This window comes from Marmota monax, unplaced genomic scaffold, assembly GCF_021218885.2.
Source record: "Marmota monax isolate L192 unplaced genomic scaffold, Marmota_monax_Labrador192_F-V1.1 WCK01_AAM20220418_F8-fsc00002, whole genome shotgun sequence".
Lineage (NCBI taxonomy): Eukaryota > Metazoa > Chordata > Mammalia > Rodentia > Sciuridae > Marmota > Marmota monax.
In genome coordinates, this window is record NW_026693571.1 from 5,922,677 (window position 1) to 5,943,848 (window position 21,172).

The 21,172-nt window shown below is 32.9% G+C and overlaps 1 protein-coding gene across 9 annotated transcripts in view; it reads left to right on the plus strand.

The window, feature by feature from the left end:
* Zgrf1 (zinc finger GRF-type containing 1) overlaps positions 1 to 21,172 on the plus strand; it is an 86,243-nt gene that overhangs the window by 14,096 nt on the left and 50,975 nt on the right. For 5 of the 9 annotated variants that reach the window (XM_046458983.2, XM_058583764.1, XM_058583762.1 and 2 more), the window contains 6 exons: positions 1,739 to 1,798; positions 4,706 to 4,891; positions 5,294 to 7,559; positions 12,014 to 12,087; positions 14,822 to 14,872; positions 19,400 to 19,585. In XM_046458983.2, coding sequence (XP_046314939.1) covers positions 1,739 to 1,798; positions 4,706 to 4,891; positions 5,294 to 7,559; positions 12,014 to 12,087; positions 14,822 to 14,872; positions 19,400 to 19,585 — 2,823 coding nt within the window. The remainder of the gene's footprint in view (positions 1 to 1,738; positions 1,799 to 4,705; positions 4,892 to 5,293; positions 7,560 to 12,013; positions 12,088 to 14,821; positions 14,873 to 19,399; positions 19,586 to 21,172) is intronic. The other 4 variants (XM_046458984.2, XM_058583765.1, XM_046458988.2 and 1 more) reach the window with 3 other exon arrangements.

Below are 21,172 nucleotides of genomic sequence, written 5' to 3' on the forward strand. Positions count from 1 at the left end.
CTCAGGGAGAAAATGTAGAATGAAAAGGATAAAGGAAGAAGAACAGAGTCCTTAAAAATATGAAATTTTCAGCAGTTTTAGACATATAACTTACACATTTTAAAATTCACCCATTCAGTAATTTTTAGTATATTTATAATTTGTCAACCATCAGCACAATCTAAATTTATTACATTTTTTTCACCCCTAAAAGAAATCTCATATCCAGGAACAGTTACTGCTTACAACCTAAGTAGTGAGCCTACATCCCTAAGCAAATATGAATCTATTCATGGTCTTTATGAATTTGCCTATTCTGGACATTTCACAAGAATGAAATTATATAATCTTTTGTATATGACTATTTTATTTCGCTTAATATTTCCAAGTTTCATTTATGTTGAAGCATGTATCAATACTTTATTACTTTTTATTGGTGAATAGTATTCCTTTGTATATACATATTGTATCATGCTTTATCCATTCATCAGTTGATATACATTTGGGTTATTTCTACTGTCTACTATTATCAATAATGCTGCTGTGAACATTTGTGTGGAAATTTTTATGAACACATGTTTTTATGTCTTTTGAGCTATATACCTACAAGTGGAATTGCTGGGTCATATGATAACTTTATGTTTAATCTTTTAAGGAACTGCCAAACTGTTTTTCAAAGTGATGGAAATACCAATATTACAGGGGCTAGTAGAGAAATTACTAAGAGAAATGACTAGGGACAGAAAAGGAGCTAGAAGATGATGATTATCTTAGCTTCTTTTGTCTTCCTTAACCCTCACATTCAACAAATTTAATTCAGTGTCCCTCATAAACAACTCTATCCCCCATGACAGCATCTTATTTCAAGCCCTAATCTTCTCAGTTCTTCATAGAATACAGTAATCTTTTAATTGATCTTGTCTTCTGTTTGTGCCCTCTAATGTGTTCCAGTTCTGTTTTCCTTCCCAATTCAATTCCAAGATCCTCCTGGTAAGAATTAAATTCTTGAATTTTTTTTTCTTTCAGTTCCAAACCTCCCTTTTTCCACTGTAGTACAGGGCAGTCAAACTCAGGTCTAGGCAAGCATTCTATCATTGAACCATAGCCCTAGCCCAAGTTCTTGATTTTATTTATTTATTTATTTTTTGGTACCAGGGATTCAACTCAGGGGCACTCAACCACTGAGCCACATCCCCAGCCCTCTTTTGTATTTTATTTAGAGACAGGGTCTCACTGAGTTGCTTAGTGCCTCACCTTTGCTGAGGTGCTTTGAACCTGTGATCCTCCTATCTCATCCTTCAATGACACAGGGATTACAGGAGTGCCCCACCATACCTGGCCCAAGATCTTGAATTTCTTATGTGAATACCTTCATTCTCTTGTACAGACTCTGTAGGTGCATAATAAACATTGAAATATTCATTTCAAATCTAGTAAAATAAAATAATATAATCATTTCATTACATGGTTTACTTATAGCATTTTTCACAATATTCTCTATTTGATGTATTTTTGAAATTTGTTCTTACAAATAGGAAAACTATTTTTGTCTATGTATTTATGTATATTTTAATTTGTTCTAATTAGTTATACATGACAGTGGAATGCATTTTGACACATCATATGTAAGTAGAGTTTGACTTCTCATTCTTCTGGTTGTACATGATGTAGGGTTATACTGGTCTTTACTATTAAAGATATTTAAGAGAAGCAGAATTATATTCTATTCCTTTTTAATTCTTATTTTATTTTTACACAGGCAATTTTATATGATGACAAAGGAGTATGTTTGGAAAATCTATTTCTTAAGTGTCTTGAGGTATTTGAATGTGTTCATATTATTTTTAAGTAATTTAAAAATCTCTTTAAATATTTCCTTTATTAACATTATTAATAGTAGAGTCTTGGTACCAATACTAATAATGATAGGTGGTATTCGTTGAACATAAACTAAGAGTGCAACACAATTGTTTAGTAATTTACCCACATTCATATGTAGAGTTATGGTGGAAGGCTGAAATTCAAATTCAAGAAATGAATTTTTTTCCTTTTTTTTTGTAAGAATAGGGCCTCACTATGTTGTCCAGGCCGGCCCTGAACTCCTCTTGGGCTTAATTGGTCTTACTGCCTTAGCCTCTTAAGTAGCGGGAATTATAAGGCACCCTACCCTCCACCACATCCAGTTACATGAATTTTTGATAGGCTTAGATTTACAGTGGGAAATATTTCACTGTGTTTTCACTGCTGTGACTAAAATAACTGACAAGAACAATTTTAAGGAGGGAAAGTTTATTTGGGGGCTCATGGTTTCAGAGGTCTCAGTTCATAATATAGCTGGCTCCATTCCTTAGGGCTCGAGGTAAGGCAGAACATCGTGGCAAAAGAATGTGGCAGAGGGAAGCTGCTCACATGATGATCAGCAGGCAGAGAGAGACTAGGCTAAACTCACCAAATACATACCCCAAAGGCATGTCCCCAGTGTCTACCTCCTCCAGCCACACCCTACCAGCCTACAGTTAATTAATTCATCAACTGGGTTAAGTCTCTCATAACCCAATTATTTCACCTCTGAGTGTTCTTGGATTGTCTCACACAAGAGCTTTTGGTGGACACCTAATATCCAAACCGTAACAAATATTCTGAGATTATTTCCATTTAAGTATTTTTTCAAGTATTAATTTTGTTTTTTTTCCTATTAGAAAAAGGAAAGGGAGGGAACTAAAGGTAAATTTTATCATAAAGGCTCTATTTGATGTATTTTTGAAATTTGTTCTTATAAATGGGAAAACTTTTTGTCTATGTATTTATGTATATTTTAATTTGTTCTAATTAGTTGTGGCTCAGAGGAAAAAGCTCTCGCCTAGCATGTGTGAGGCACTGGGTTTGATCCTCAGCACCATGTAAAAACTAAATAAAGGTATTGTGTCCACCTACAACTAAAGAATAAATGTTAAAAAAAAAAAAAAAGAGTAAGAATATCAGACTTGGTTGTTCTGGGTTCGTTTCCTGCTTTCAGACACCTTCTAGCTAATTTAGCCTGACTCTAACTTCTCAACTGTGAAATTTAGGTCATAGACAGACTTTATGGGATTGGTTTGAAGATTAGAAATAAAGTACTTAGTAGTTCAGTACAGTGATTCTAAAGATGTTAAAATGCATATTTTTATTGTCATTATGTTGATATTTGGTCATTATATTTAATTCATTTTGATATTTTATATGACCTTAATAGTGGTTGTACTTATTTTTTTTGGCGATACTGGGGATTGAACACAGAGGCACTTTACCATAGAGTTACATCCCTATCCACCTTTATTATTATTATTATTTAAATTTTAAGGCAGGATCGCTCTAACTTGTCCAGATGGGACTTGAGTTTGTAATCCTTCTGTCCTCATCCTCCCAAATTGCTGGGATTATAGGCGGCACCACCAGGCCAGGTAGAGGAGTAGATTCCTTTTTTGTGTGTGTGGTACTGGGCATAGACACCAGGGACACTTTACCATCGAGTTACATCCCCACGTTTTAAAAATGTTTTTTGTTTGTTTTTGAGACAAGGTCTTGCTAAATTGCTAAGGGCCTCACTAAATTGCTGAGGTTGGACTCAAACTTGATATTCTCCTGCCTCAGCCTCCTGAGTCACTGAGATTATAGGCATGTGCCACCATGTGGGCTGAGAAGATTATTTTAGTAGATGCTTAATTGATGGTTGTTATATCATCTTACATTATTTAATTAGTAAAAAATTAATCTGATAGATTTTGTATATTTTCAAACTAGGTTCATAATGTTATGCTTCAGTTAGAAGTGGTGGCAAGAGCTACATTTGTTCATTAAAGGGATTAAAAATACTTTTTTGGAATGTGATTATTTAAGCAACTAATAGTTTATAATTGTATTTATTTATTTATTTTTAGTTTTGGTACCGGGGAATGAACTCAGGTGCACTCGACCACTAAACCAAATCCCCAGCTCTGTTTTATATTTTATTAGAGACATGGTCTCACTGAGTTTCTTAGGGCCTTGCTAAGTTGCTGGGGCTGGCTTTGAACTCATAATACTCCTTCCTCAGCCTCCTGAGCTGCTAAGATTATAGGCGTGCACCATTGTACCCAGCTTCTCATTTAATTTTTAATTTAATTAAAAAAAAATTTTTTTTTTGCAGTATTGGGTGTTTAAGTAGCTGGTATTACAGGTGTGAGCCACCATGCCAGGCTAATTTATATTTATTTATAAAAATATATAATTAATAATTATAGCTTTAATTAAAATATTATGTGTATTTAGTTGTATGAATTCTAAGTTAATTACTTGAGAGGAAGCTTTTTTGTTTTTTGCTTGTCTTTGTATTCCTAGCATGTAACAGAGGACATTATGTAGGAACCCAGTATGTATTGTTGAATGAACAAATAAGTGGCATTGTTTTGTTGTATTATCTTTTTTTGTGGTTGGTAGTTAACTAGTGCACAATAATAAATAATTGAAGAATTTATTTACTGATTAATTCACCTAACTTCTATTTATTGAATATGTGTTTGTGTTGCTAAGTGCTAGTGAGTTTATTGAACACATATAGAATCAAATAATTAGATGTATGAGATTTTAACATATATTTATTTCTTTTTGTGGTGTTTGGGATCAAGTGCAGAGCTTTTCACATGCTAAGCAAGCTCTCTACCACTAAGCTACACCCCCATCCCATTAACATTTATTTTTTAATATTTAGGTGAAACCTGGAGATGACTTAGAAAGCGAACGATACTTAATCACAGTTGAGGAGGTTAAAGTTTCTGGAAGCAAAACTATTAAACAGAATATCATTAAAGAAGCACCACAGTCAGATTCAAGGAAGTTCATATCCTCTGGCCGGTCTCTTGGATGTCAGCCTGCTGGTTTAAAAAGAAAGTTTCCTGTAAGTTTCTCTGTGGAAAATAATACATCAATATATACTTATAAAATATTTCTGGGCTGGGGATATAGCTTATTTCGTAGAGTGCCTGCCTCACATGCACAAGGCCATGGGTTCAATTCCCAGCACCACATTAAAAAAAAAAATTTTTTTTTCCAAAAGTAATGAATTTTAAAGTTATTGTACCCTATGGTACTTCATAATCTACTTATGTAGAAAAAAAATAAATCCTACAGAGAAAAATCTTGCTAACAAATGATTGTTTATATTTTAATTTAGCAAGCTTTAAATTTTATTATTTTACCTTAGACAAAGCACACACATTCCTTATTATTTTTCAGCCAGTTTATTTCACACTTTATTTATAGATAATGGTAACACTAACAATTGTTTTAATATTTGTAGGGTTTTAAAGCACCACGTCAGGTCCCATCGAAAATGATTGTTACAGAAAATGGTGAATCAGCTGCATCACTTGAGTCTAAGGAACCTGGCCATACTTTCTCTTCTCCATTCAACAGCATACCTTCTTTGTTTTCTACTGTTGGCAAGAAAGATATAAGTACTATACCAAGAGATCTTGAAAATATTGTTACTTATGAGAACAGAGAGAGAAATAGCATGCCTTTGTCTTCAGTTGTCTCTACTTCATCCTTCATGATTAACCCAGAAATGCTAGGGGAAAAAAATTATTTTTGTTCTCCTATCAGTACTGGAAGTCAGCATTCAGACTCTTCACTGAACAATGAGCCCCTAAGAAGAGACAATTTGGCATCTCACTATCTGAGAGTTTCACAAAATATTAGAAGTAAAGCCCAGATATTAGCTCTTTTGAAATCTAAGTCAACTAATATGCATAAGGACCTAAATTCTGAGATGACAAGACATTTACCTCAGGTACAGCCACAAGGAAGTTTAAACATTCCTGTGAACCCAAAGTGCTTAATTCAACCGGAAGCATGTGCTGAGAAGAAGAGCACAGAAAATTTATATGACCAGCATCAATCAGAAAATACCATGAGAAATAAAAGCCGGTGGGCCATGTATTTATCCTCACAGAGTTCACCCGTACATTCCTCTGCTATAGGTGAGAGCGATGTAAAAAGGGAACCTAAATCTTGTGAGGGTGATATGAGTTTGAATTTGAAAGACCTTTTGGTACAAAAAAGGATGCAGGACTTTGAAACGTGTGATGAAAAGGGAAATGAAGTCCAGCTAGTAGATGATACCCATCAATCCTGGAATCAGGAAGAAAAAGTAGAAATACTTTCTTTCTGTGAAAGCAGCAGCTTACTGGGTAGTTGTAGCAGTGCAGACAATGATGGGTTATTATCAGAATCTTACATTCAAGGAAATAATAAAATACCTGTTAATCAAAGTGACAAGATGTGCTTGGAAGGATCAGTTTGCGTTGGAGAAAGTGCTCAGGTCGTAAATACAGGTAAAACACAACAGGAGCATAATCAACCAATGCCATCTCTGCTGGAATCAGAATATCTACAGATTGAATCTTCTATAAGTAACAATTCTAAGATCTCTGATGGCATTGCAGATGTGCTTTCTAAAAGTAGTAGTGATAGTGAAAGTCTAAATAATGTTCATGAATCTATAAGTAATGTAACAGAACCATTTTTAGAGATAAATTTTAATCTGAGCAATTTTGAGACCAGTGATACAGAAGAGGAATCACAGGAAAACAAAATTTCCCAGGATTCAGAGAGATGGGTAAAGGAAATTTTGTCTCACGATGGCAATTTATGTGTTCAAAAGAAAAGTGAGGATACAAGCTGTCAAGAAATTGGCAGTGTATGTTTGCCACTCTTAACATCTATTGATAGCAAACCTACAGAGATATTTCCTATTAAAGAGACTGTATCACAGTTTTGTGATAAAACTTGTGTGGGTTTTGACATGGGGCCTTATAAAGATAGAAACACTGGAAAAGAAATAGAGGAAGAATATAATAACACATTAAGCAATTTTGACTCATCTTTAGAATGGAATGATGATGTATATGTATATAATAAAGAAGATGCTAATAAATCTATCAAAAAAATTGGAATTAACTATGATTTTGCTTCACTTTCAGATAAGTCAAAAGGTATAAACATGAATTTACATTTTCCTCAAGTTTTAGACATAGTCACTAATCAGAGTCCTAAAAATGGTGCCCTATTCTCAGAAGATGTTCAACCTCAGACTTTTATTTTGGGAAGTGACTTAGACAAAAATGATGAGCAGATTTTACTCCCAGTTTCTAGCAGTGATGAAAGTATCCAACTATTAAATACCAATCAGGATCACTGTGAACGTGTTACACTTGATAGATCAGATATCCAAGATTCTAATTATTTGTTTTATCCTCTGGGAAAAAAGCATTCTATTTTAAAAGACTATGAAGTATATATTCCTGAATCTGAAGACTTGGGAAGAATTAGAAAGTTACCCCAAGACCATGTTGAAGTTGCAATTGCCAGAAAAAGCAAACAATCCTGGAATAATTCTAGAAATTCTTCAGAACTTTCTGGTGTAATAAATAACATTTCTCTTTTAAAGTCACTGTCTGAACACAGTACAGCTTTAGAAAGCTTGGAAACACTGAAAAACAAAAATACTGGCTTTCAACAACAAAGAATTCAGCAGACATATGATCCAGATTGCAGTCCTGAAGGTTAGAACGATGTATTTGTTTTGGATCTTTCTCTTTGTAGCTAGAAGGATGAGAAGATATTTGCTTTCTGCTACTTTAAAGAACTACATAGTCTTTTAAGTAGACAGTACATGTACTTGGTAAAACCAATTCTAATAGAGGATAATATAAGAAAAATTAAGTGTCCTTTTTGTCACCATACCTCAATCCATTTCTCAGAATTAGCTGCAGTCTCTTAGGCTACACTTGGAGAAATACTCTGTATGGTTTGTGTGTATATTGGCACATGTAAATGAATGTATATACAGGTTAGGCTTTCTATGTTTTGGGGAGGGGGGTACTAGGAATTGAATCCAGGGCCTTGTACATGCTAAGCAAGTGACTCTACCACGGAGTTTTATCCCCAGCTTTTTAAAAACTATTATTTTGAAACAGAGTCTCTAAGTTGTACAGCCTGACCTCAAGCTTGACATTTGCCTGTCCTGAGTTATATGTGCCACTGCATCTAGCAGGTTAAACATTCTTAATCTGAAAATGTTGTGCTTAAATACATAAACCTTTATATATTTATACCTTTATTCCTGGTTCTACACCACAGTATTCTTCTCTTCCCTCCATTGTATAATTTATGTTTCTTTATTCCCGTAGTATGAAAGAACCCTAGCTCTTAAGACATCTATATTTACTTACACAGTTTACAGTATACACCAGATTGTCCATATCAGCATACCAATATCACTTCTACTAAGAGCCTTTACAAATTTGTAAAGTTCACAGATCTTGTCTGAATCACTTTTAAATATAGATGCAATTGAGCATGTTTTCTTATATTTAAGCATTATTTTGTTCTCTTCGCATTATGTTTTTTATCTTTTGCTTTTGGTGGTACTGGGGATTGAATCCAGGGATTTGCACATTTCAGCATACTCTCTACTACTGAGTTACATTCCTAGCCCTTTCTAAGAATTTTATTTAAATCCTTAGCTTCCTGATTAGCTGGGGTTACAGATGTGTACCACCATGCCTGGCTGAAAGTTATTTATATATTAGATGTATTAACCAGTTATGATATTTGTTGCAAATATTTTTTTCAGTATGTCATTGATCTTTTGCCTTTTCTTATGATATGTTGTCAACAGCCTTGTCCTTTTTAAGAATGTAATGATAAATAATTATGCATATGAATGTAAATGAACAATGCAGTTTATGATATTCTCAAAGTTAAAATTGAACTCTTCTTTGAATATCCCAAGTAATTCCTGAGAAAAGTATAAATAAATTATTGTATCCACTAAAGTGATTCTTTGAAATGTAGTTAAATTTGATAATGTTACAGTTTATTTATGTATTTTTGGTAGTGGGGATTTATCCCAGGGGTGCTTTTTTTTTTTTTTTTTTTTTTTAATTTTGAGACAGGATATTACTAGATTGCTTCAGGCCTCTCTGTTGTTGAGGCTGGCCTTAAACTTGTGATCCTTTTGCCTTAGTCTCTGAGTCACTGAGATTACAGGTGTACACTACCACATCAGCATAGTTTATTTTCTAAAAAGCTAATAATAAGGAAAAATCTTTAATGAAAATAAATATGGGTAATACATAATGCTATATAAGAATGTAAAATTTTAATATTAAGATTTAGAAATTATAAAATTTAGTTTTGAAAAAACTACTCTTTTCTCTGATCACGTTGGAAGAGGATTAGTTGATTCTCATTGTTTGCAATAATTATGTTCTGTGAAGTCATTACAAATCCCAAACTAGTGATGTACTCCTATGGGAAATGCAAGCCTCTGGTCAAAACATTTTTTGTGAACTCATCAACATATAACTTATGTGTGTTTCTGTTTAAAGACAGAAATTATCTAGTATATATTGTTGATTCATTGATACTGGACTCACAAATAGTGCTAATTCATGTCTGAATAAAACTTAATCTAATACATTTATTTTCTTCACAACAGTCATCATAGCCTTCTTACAAAGACAGCACTCTTCTTAGGGGACATTTTAAATATGAAGTCACCAATAAAAAAGCACACAAATGCAAGAATATGGCACTAAATAGACCACCATAAAGATACTTGTTTACAGTAAGAGCTAAGACAAGGCTACGTGTTAAGCAGCTCAGTTTTTGCTGCTTAGTGCTTGTCTGAATGACTATGAAAGCACTATGAGTATTGATTTTAGGGTTACAAGTAAACTTTAGGGAGTTGGCAGAATCCATGAGGATTGACTTTTTTTTTAACAAGTGTCTTTGTACAAATTATCTAAAAAATGAATAAGTTGGTTTTCTTCATAAAATTTGAGAGAATCAAATTCATTGGAGCTTAACAATAATCATGAAGCTTAATACAAAATTAGGGAAGAATCAATTTTACCACTAATTTGGTAGGTGTGAAATTTTTTTTTCTTTTTTGTACTGTTAATTTAACCCAAGGGCACTCTACCACTGAGCTGTATCCCCAGCCTTTTTTCAGTTTTGAGACAGTATCTTACTAAATTGTCTAAGCTGGCCTGGAACTTGTGATCCTCTTGCTTCGGCCTCCTGAGGTAGGATTTGGGTACACTGCACTCCTGTGACTTTTTTTTTTTTCCTGGTATTGGTGATTGAACCGTGGGGGTGTTCCACCATTGAGCTTACATCCCCAGCCCTTTTTATTTTGGTATGGGGGATTAGACTCAGGGCCATTTGACCACTGAGCCACATCCCCCCAGCTCATTTTATATTTTATTTAGACACAGGGTCTCACGGAGTTGCTTAGCACCTCGCTTTTTGCTGAGGCTGGCTTTGAATTCTTGCTCCTCCTGCCTCAGTCTCCTGAGCTGCTGGGATTACAGGTGTGTGCCACTATGCATGGCTTCCAACCCTTTAAAAAAAAATTATTTAGAGACAGTTTTGCTAAATTGCTCAGGTTGAATTCTCCTACTCTAGTCTCCCAAGTAGCTGACAATACAGGTACACACTGGACCAGCTTCAAGGCATTTTGTCTTGTTCATTGCTGTTTCCCCAGTGTTGGCACGCTGCTCTTAGAAACTAATCATTGCGCATCCTTGATGGCGCAGTCCTATAATCCCAGTGATTACGGAGGAGCCTCAGCAATTTAGGGAAACCTTAAACAATTTAGTGAGACCCTGTCTCAAAATAAAAATAAAAAGTCTTGGGGATTCAGTGGTAAAGCACCTCTGGGTTCAATTTTGGTACAAAAAAAAAAAAATTAAATGAATAAATTATTTTTTCTGTGCCATAGTAGGGAATTTAAGATAGACTTAGAAATACCATTAGGTGCTCTGTTCCTTCTCTATGGTAATACAGTGCAACCATATGATGGTTATCTTGACTTTAATGCTCTTTATAATTGGTCAATATTTCATTTTGCACATTTTTATTTATTTATTTTTTTTCTTAAAAAAAACTCAGCATTTTATTTTGGATTATTAAAAAAAAAAAAAAAAGCAACAATTACTGACAAGCATATGATACAATGCCAGGTAAGAGTAACCTCATTTTCTCACACATCAAAAGAAACAGCAGAAGGAAATTAACAAAATTCTACTACATACATACCCAGTGAATTCCACCTTTATGTATATCTGTAAACCACCAATTTTAAAAAATCTAGTAATTATTTTAAGTCTTTAATATTTTTCCAACTACATTTAGTAATGAATTCATTTTCCAGGGATTGGAATCTCCTTGTCTAACAAGTGGCACACATCCCATTGTAGAAAGTAAACTGAAGTTAGACTAGTTTTATACCACTATTGTATAGAAAACAAAAGCTAAGTGGGAGATTAGGCTGTATAACTTCAAGGAAGCCACTACTTTTTAATTCAAAAGGCCTAATATTTATTTTTGACCAAAAAGTAAAGTTATTTAAGTAGTAGACATACTATGAAACAGTTAACTGAAATGATTTGAAAATAAAAAATCTTTTAACATAGTTTTAGATTACTTTGTGACAAGATAGGATTTTTTTTTTTTGGTACTGTGGATTGAACTCAGGGATACTCAACCACTGAGCCACATTTCCAGCCCTATTTTGTATTTTTATTAGAGACAGGGTCTCACTGAGTTTCTTAGCACCTCGCTTTTTGCTGAGGCTGGCTTTGAACTTTCATTTTGCACATTTTTAATATAGGTGATTAGCTTTTAGCTTAGTATTTATTTTTTAATTAGTTTGAAAAAAACATAAAAGTACAAAGAGACATTCCTACTGTTAACTTAGAAAGTAACAAAAGAGGCTATCATTCTAAATATTTTTGAATTTTTATCATGAAAATATTCCAACCGTCACTGAATAGTACACTGAATCCTTAAATACTCCAAATCTGGATTAAACAATTATCAAAACTTTGCTTCATCTTGAATTTCTTATGTTCTTTATTTCTTTAAGTCTTAGAAATAAATTTAAATATTTTTAGAGCAATACGGATGCATGTGATGCATAAGATTATTTTTATTTTATCCATTACAGCTAGGAAACCATTTGCTATAGGAGTTTCACAAACAATACCAAAGTCTCCTGATCAGAAGCAGGATTCTCAACAGGTACCTATATGTATTTTTTTTTTATGGCTGTATTTGTAATAGAATTGTAGTAAAACAGAGTACCAAGCTATCTTGGTTTGTAATCACTGTGTAACTCAGTAATTTTTTCATTTATTTCATCAGTCAAAAGAAATACCTAACAAGTGCATTTATTAAGTAGTTAGTATCATTAAACACTAAGTATTTAAGTTCTAGTAATTTAGTAAGCATTTTATTTTAAAATAAACACAGCTACTAATGGAATGTTTGCCCCTGTTGGGCACTACACAGTTTCTCTAACCTTGGAATAGATTATATGACAAATTGATTTTTCTCATGATAATTGCTTTTTTATCATAACAGTTTCTGAAACAGCATCACAGAGAGCTGATGTTGAAATTGAACTACATTGAATTTGTTCCTTTCATGTCTGACAGATGTTCAGTGATGTTGTATTTACTTAAGTATAAAATAACTTGTGGGACTATGGATGTGGCCCAGTGGTAGAGTGATTGCTGAGCACATGAGGCCCTGGGTTTTATCCCCAGCACTATGCACACAAAGAAAAAAAAAAAAGAAAAAAAATCTCATGGAACTCCTGTGAGTTTACTGTGCTGTGGTTTTCTAAAATACCTTGTTGCATAGTTTAGGAGCCATGATAGCAGTTTCAGAAATAATAGTACCAGTTAGGGTAAATTAAAATTCTAAAATAAATGTTTTAGAATAAAACAAAGTGTTTCTCAATGGGGATGCACTTTGCATTTTTGGAGGGACAAGTCTTTCTTTACATGGCAGACATTTTTAGAAGAAAAGAAATGAATGTTTCATTTGCCCTCATTTTATATTTTACTTTATTTTCCATGTTACTGATCCGTATTTTCCCTATTTAAAAATCTTGATATTTCTCTTTTTTAAATACAGAAAACAGCGAAGAAAAAACTAAATTTGTACCACTTCCAGAGATGATGATTATTATCATTTCCAGCTTTTTTTTGTGTCCATTTAAAAAAATACAGTTAGATAAATAAATCCTTGATGTCATTTTGTAGCATCTTACATTACTAAAAAATCTTCTTAAATATACATTTTAAAGGTTACTAGTTATTCCATTGTATGGATTTCCTATCCTTTAAACAGACTGTTCACTGGTTTGGACATTTAGATTTTTTCTAGCATTTTGCTAGTAATAAATAACACTTCACTGAGGATGAGGGGGATTAAATGAACTCTAGATAGGGCAAAGGGGAAAAGGGGAGGGAAGGTAAGGGAGGGGCATAGGGGTAGGAAAGATGGTAGAATGCGATGGTCATCATTAACCTAAGTACATGTAAGAAGAGACAAAGGATGTGACTCTATTTTGTGTACAACCAGAGATATGAAAAATTGTGCTCTATATGTATAATATGAATTGTAATGCATTCTGTTGTCATATGTAACAAATCAAAATAAAAAAAAATTACAAAAAAAGGGAGTTTGTGGTGAGCAGTAGAAATAAGAATAGAAGTTAAAGGCCTAGATTAGATCCAAGGCAATACTGTAGATCCAGAATAAGCCTCTTGTGGGTAAGAGTACCGTTCAAAAAATTGGAGCATAAAAGATGATAGTATTTGTATTTTATGTAGTTTCTGGTGGTGAGGTGGGAGAAAAGGTTATTAGGGTACATGACTAAAGACAAGGAGATTATCAGAGGACACCATTTATACTTATAAACATATTAAGTGGAGACTATAATGATGATAACAATATTGGTATTTATAATATACATGAAGTATTTACTAGATACTCTTCTAATCTTTACACTTATAAAATGTATTTAATATTTATCCCTTGGAACAATATTATGAAGTAGGTATTATTATTAGTTCAACTTTACACCAAGAATAAAGAAATGCAATTTCTTCTTTTTAAAAAAAAATTATTTTTTTATTGTAGTTGAACACAATACCTTTTAAGTAAATTTTTTTTATTTATATATGACAGCAAAATGCATTACAATTCTTATTACATATGTAGAGCACATTTTTTCATATCTCTGATTGTATACATAGTATATTTGCATCAATTCATGTCTTCATACATGTACTTTGCATAGCAATTTCTTCTTTTTACTTCTAATTTTTAATTTTTAGCTGCTCTGGCAAAAGGGTTTATGAAGGAGAAGGTTGGTTGATACTCATTTTCTGTCTTCCATTGTATTAGATCATTGATAATGTTTTAGGATAGAAGAGTAAAGAGTACAGCAATTCTAAAGAGGAATGATAGTCTTTAGGCAGCACCTCATGACCATGTTCCTCATTTTTCTACAGTTCTATCATCTATTCATATGACTTTTATAAATTATTAATAATGCATACCTTGTCTATTAAAAAATTTGAAATAAAGTGTTCTATATCTTCAAAAATAAATAAATAAATAAATAAATAACATTTCTGGTGTGCACTTTAAGTTCTTTCCTTGGATTTATTCCTAGAAATGGAATTAGTTAGTTAGAAGGCTGGAAACAACTTTCTTAGTTTCTTCATATTGTCAAATATGAAAATCTTGAATGTTTTACAATTAGAATATTTATTTCCACTTCATTTACTGTGAAAGAATTTAAAATTTTTGCTAAGTGAAAATACCGTTTACCAACATTTTGGTTTTTATTTATTGTTAATGGTGTTATTTTGCATTTCTTATGCTCATAGAAAATTGTATTTTTTTGGTAAATTATTATTGCCTTTAATTAATCTTATGTTATTATTCTATTTCTAAGATATTAAAAGAAGATGAAGTTGAGCCAAGTGAACCATTTCGGTCTCTGCAGGTGAGTTATCTTTTATAATGTAAAACAGCCAGAAATTATACACACACACACACACACACACACGTATATATGTATGTATATATACAACACATATGTTTTTTTGTATTTTTTTACTGTGTGGGTACTGGGGATTGAACTCAGGGACACACACACACACACACACACACACACACACGTATATTTTTTCCCCCTGTGGTACTGGGAATTGAATCCAGGATTTTTTGTTGGCTAGGCAAGCTCTCTGCCACTGGCTACATCCCCAACTTCAGAAATTATATTTGTATAGTAGGTATAGCATATATTTTAAGTTTGCATTATATGTTTTCAGTGTTCAAATTCATTTGTAATTAATTACCCTTTACTTGTTAGATGAACCTGCTGCCTTTTGTATAAAGGTTCCACATAATCAGTACATTTGGTTAAATAACAAATTCACAAAGTTACTTTTATAAGCATTGTGAATTTTGTTAATAATCGCACCTGCAGCTCACTTGCTTAAAGCAGAACAAGCAAAACAAAAACATTTGTGTTTTGGTGACTTGCCATTTTTTGTTCGCCTTTATATAACAAGATAAATGTATAAAATCTTGAACAACTAGCAACTAGTAATTTAGCTAACAAATGATAACATGCTTATTTTTTTCCCTTGAAAAAATAGTTTTAAATCTTTTCAAGGAGTTTTACAAAGTATAAACTGCATATAAACACTATCACTGTTTTTCCCCTGAATGAGTTTCCATTTAAAATAAATATATCACATTTAAAAAAATCTGTAGTGATCTAGTAATAATGAAAAAGATCTTACAGTCTTTCACAGCAAAAAAAAAAAAATTAATCTGTTTTTAGAATTTAAATAGAAGTTCATTTTTTTTTTTTCTGGGTACTAGGGATTGAACTCAGGGACAATCTGCTGCTGAGCCACATCCCCAGCCCTATTTTGTATTTTATTTAGAGACAGGGTCTCACTGAGTTGCTTAGCACCTCACTTTTGCTGAGGCTGGCTTTAAGCTCGGGATCCTCCTATCTCAGCCTTTTGACCCACTGGGATTATAGACATGTGTCACTGGGCCCAGCTTCATTTGTATTTTTTAATGACTCTTATTACAGCTGTCTGAAAATAACATTTTCATGTATGTTCGTGATAGAAGGAACTTTTAAAACTTGATTCTTTTCAAAGATACACTTATTGCCACCTCTTTATTTCTATATAATTGGCTACACATAGTAATGGAGCTGTTTCATCAGAGAAAGTACTATGCTGATTTCTAAAATTCATTATGTCAATTGATTCAGCCATAAAGAAGAATGAAATTATGTCATTTGCAGGAAAATAGATGGAACTTGAGAACATTATGTTAAGTCACATGAGTCAAAATCAAGGGTGGTATATTTTCTCTTACATATAGAAACTATAGAGAAGGAGATGAAAAAGGAAGAGAAAGATGTGGGGTGAATCTCATGAAAATTGAAGAGAGATCAGTAGAGTAGAGGGAAAAAGTAGAGAAGAGGGGGAAAGAGGAAGGGAGGGTAAGGGGAAATACTAGGGAATGATATTGGCAAAATTATATTACATTTTGTGTGCATGTATGGATATGTTACAATGAATCCCATCATTATGTATAATTATAATGTACCAGTTAAAAATATGGAAAAAGTAAAATAAAAAATAAATAAAATTCACTGTCAGAAAATTCTGATTCTAAAATGTAATTGAATATTTTTAAGAACTACTCTTTTGGCAATTGTGCTTATCTTTGTGTTAGCAAAGAAGAGTGACCATTATTTGAAAAAACACATTATTTAACCTATTCTATTGACAAAATGTTTTCTCTGTTTGTGTGGCAGTAGGGGTTGAACCCAGGAGTACTCTACCACTTAACTACATTCCCAGACCTTTTCATTTTTTAGTTTTGAGACAGGCTGGCCTGGAATTTTTTTTTTTTTTTGGCCTGGAATTTGTGATCCTACTTCTGAGTAGCTGGGATGATAGGCATGTACCATGGTTCCTGGTAGGATCATACTAATTTTTAAATTAAATGATCCATATTATCATAGTAGTAGGTTTGATAGGTAACTTATTATATACTTAATAATTCTTTATAGGGTTAATAGATTTAATTAAAAATTTAAGACCAGACTTTTGTAATATGCTGAGTTTTAAATTAATTGGCAAAGTATCTTATCTGTTAGAACCTTTTTTTTTTTTTTTTTTTGGCCAGGGATAGTTTGTATTTTCAAAGAAAAAAACTTAGCATTAAGTTAGGTAAGTATTTTACCATCAAAATTATGAACCACCTGCAGAACTAGTCTACTAAGATAGATAAATAACTAGAACTTACTGATATTTTATCTTAGTTCTTTTCCTTGGGAAGTGAAGAAGAGATTGCATTTCTAGCTGTTATTCCTAAACAAATAGAAAGAAAAACCTGTGACCCTAGGTAAAATTTGTGAAGAACATTGATTTGTGTAACTCTGTCTTTTCCCGGTGTGTATATATGTGTGTGTGTGTGTGTGTGTGTGTGTGTGTTAAGCAGGTATTAATTTTTATAGGCAGATTAGTGGACATAATAAATTAGCCTGATTTTAATAATAAAAGACTATTTAATGATTCCTTGGCTGCCTCCTTTTTTTTGTCTTGAACCTTCTCTGTAATATTAATGAGCTAATAATACAGTGTAAGCAGTATCCATAAATATATACTAGGGGATGAACCTAAGGCTAGGTACAGTACATTAAGGCTTTTCTATGACATACAAAACAAGAATCTTTAACATATAGTCCACTCTTCCACTTCTACTTTTGACTGGATATATAGATACATGTAGTCCAAGCTCTAAAAGTAGTGTACCTTCTCTACATCAAAAATATGCAGAAACAGGCCAGGCATGGTGACATACACCGGTAATTCAGGCTATTCTTGAGACTGAGCCGGAGAATTAAAAGTTTGAGCCCAGCTTCAGCAACTTAGCAAGACCCTCTCTCAAAGTAAAAAATAAAAAGAGTTGGGGATCGGGCTGGGGTTGTGCTCAGTGGCATCGTGCTTGCCTGGAACGTGTGAGGTCCTGGGTTTGATTCTCAGCACCACATAAAAATAAATAAATAAATAAAGGTATTGTGTCCATCTACAACTAAAAAACAAAGTTTTAAAAAAAAAAGAGTTGGGGATATAGCTTAATTTTAAAGTGACAATCCCCAGTACTGGGGGAAAAATAGCAGCAACAATAGCATGTAAAGGATTGGGTTTCAAAATAGTGTACTTTCTAAAAACTCTGAAAGAGATCTGTATGGCAACATAGTAGACAAAGCAACTGTTTCCTTGTGGGGAATGGATATTCCCCATCAAACAAAGCAGAACTATTCAGGATTTTTAACAGTTGTAACATGTATGTTTTTAAATTCAGAAGAATATCTCAACAAAAACACTATATAAAAGGGCATTTAGCTTTGATTTTCCTTCTTTTTTTTTTTTTTCTTTTTAATGTGGTGCTGAGGATTGAACTCAGTGCCTCCCATGTGAGGCAAGCGTTCTACTGCTGAGCTAAAACCCTGATTTTCCTTTTAAATTGTGATTCGAATGTTCATTTTTGAATAACAGTATACTTAGATTATGTATTATTGTTATTTTGTTAATTCATTGTTAGAAATAACTGAACTCTTCATGGACATTTCTTTGGCCCCATTAGCAATTTTCACATACATTCTGGGTGGGTTTTGTTACTGTTTGGAGTAAAAATTGCTAACACCCTCAGGAGGGCAGCAGAGAGTTATTTGAAGCTTTGCATACAATTCTGAAGAGATCAAAGACTCTGAGAATCAAGTCTCCATTGGAATCATACTCTTAAGCCTTTGCTCTGAGAGCAGTAAGACTGGATCTTCTGCTGGATGCAGGGTACAAACTTTTCATCTTATAGTGAAGCCTGATAGTCTACAAATCCATCAAGCAAAGGAAAATATTTCTGTGTTTCTTCTCTTTCTTCCCTTTCTATTATTATATGTTTGATTGTTCCCTGTATGCTAAGCATTATAAATGCAGGTTACACCTAGATAAAGCAAAAAAGGTCTTTGCTCTCAATAGAGTATATTAATATACAGATGCAGAAAAACTTCACTGTAGTATATAACATGTATACGTTATATATAATGTGTTATATATAATGTGTGTGTGTTGCATATTTGTGTGATGTATAGTGAAACAGAGAGAAAGAAATAGTCTCTCTGGCTTAGTCAGCCATTCTCATCATTATACTCTATAATAATGAAAAATTCATACTTATTGATGTAGTTTTAAGTCTATGTGTAAATTTAAATTTACTTGAATGTAGTTTTAAATCTACGCTCTTTAAATTAGCTATCCTTAACATTTGTTTTAGAGTAATGAGTACATCCTAATTTTAAAAATTAGTCCTCTCTAGTACTTATTTACATAGAGAATATTTAATAAAAATCTGAGTTATATGTTGTTATCTGTGTAAATACATTGTGAATATATATGTTGATATATGCTTATTCTTAACAATTTACCTATAGCCTGTTGAGTTTCAAGGACACCAACTGAAAGGATCAGCTACTAGTGGTGTAATGGTCAGAGGACAGAGCTCACAGCTAGTATACAGCCAGTTTCCAGATAGCATGGAATATCAAAACTTCATGCCAGATACTTGTTTTTTGACACCAGAGTTGCTTAGCACTTGTATGCAGACTGACTTCTTGCAGGTAAAGATATTTTTATGGTTGTATTTTGGCAAATTATTTTATTTATGTCAATATTATTTTATATAGAGATTATAGTTAAATCTTTGTACAAAAGAAGTACAAGATGGGCTGGGGTTGTAGCTCAGTGGTAGAGCGCTTGCCTTGCATGCATGAGGCCCTGGGTTCGGTCCCCAGCACCACATAAAAATAAACAAATAAAAATGAAGATATTGTATCCATCTACAACTAAAAAAATATATTAAAAAGAAAAAGAAGTACAGCAGGGCTGGGGTTATGGCTCAGTGGTAGAGTGCTCGCCTAGCATGTGTGAGGCACTGGGTTTGATCCTCAGCACATTAAAAAAATAAATAAACAAAGGTATTGTGTCCATCTACAACTAAAAAAGAAATTAAAAGAAAAAAAAAAAAAGAAGTACTAGTAGTAGTACAGGAGTATATTGACAGGAACCATAAATCAAAGATGGAGTTTCTGTTTTTCAATCTGTCTGTTTTTTGACAGATGAATAAATTAGAGTATTCTATATTGAAAAAGAAACTTATGCCCATTTGTTTTATTTCTTACTACTTTCACAAATACCAGTTATGGTTATATGTTAAATATCCTAAGTCTATAAAAAAAAATGTTTTCAAGCAAAATAACTAAAGCTGCCAAGAGAGATAAGTGCCTTCTTAAATATGTGTGATGTATTACTAACATATAGCAGTCTCTGAACTTTAAAAAATATTCTGTGTTTCATCAAATTCTAAGATACTATCATTTTTTTAAAAAATATCTTTTATTTTTATTTGTTTATTTATATGGGGTACTGGGGATTAAACCCAGGACCTCATGCATGCGGGGCAAGTGCTCTACCACTGAGCTTCAACCCCAGCCCCAAAATACTATCATTTTAAGACTCTATCATTATATGGCACTCAGAAGAAAAGTAGTCAGTTAAACATTATAGAATACCTTATTACTTCAACTTTTTTTTTTTTTTTTTTTTTTTTTGGTGGTGCTGAGGTTTGAACCCAGGGCCTTGTGTATGTGAGGCAAGCACTCTACCACCGGAGCTATATTCCCAGCCCTTATTTAGACTTTGAAAAACATTAAAACAACCTTTTTATTGTGGCAAAAACATATATCATAAAATTTATCATATTAACCACTTTTTTCCAGTTTTAGATTTTTAAATTATTTCATTTTATATAATTATTTGCTATGCCTTTCTTTTTATTTATTTATTTTTTTGGTATTACTGGGGATTAAACCCAGGGCCTCATGTGTGATAGGCAGGTGCTCTATCACTGAGCTACATCCCCATCCCTTTTTATTTAGAGATAGGGTGTCACTGAATTGCTTAGGCTTGTATTGAACTTTCTCTTCTCCTGCCCCAGCCTCCTAAGTAGCTGGGATTGCATGCCTATACCACTGCATCTGGCCATATTAACCATTTTTAAGTATACAATTCAGTGGTAGTAAGCATATTTTCATTGTTTAAAAACAGATCTCTAAAACTTCTTCATCTTCACTTAGACTTATTTTTGATTCATTTTTGAAAATGTATTTTTATTTATAATTGACATTATACATATTTATGGGGTTTAG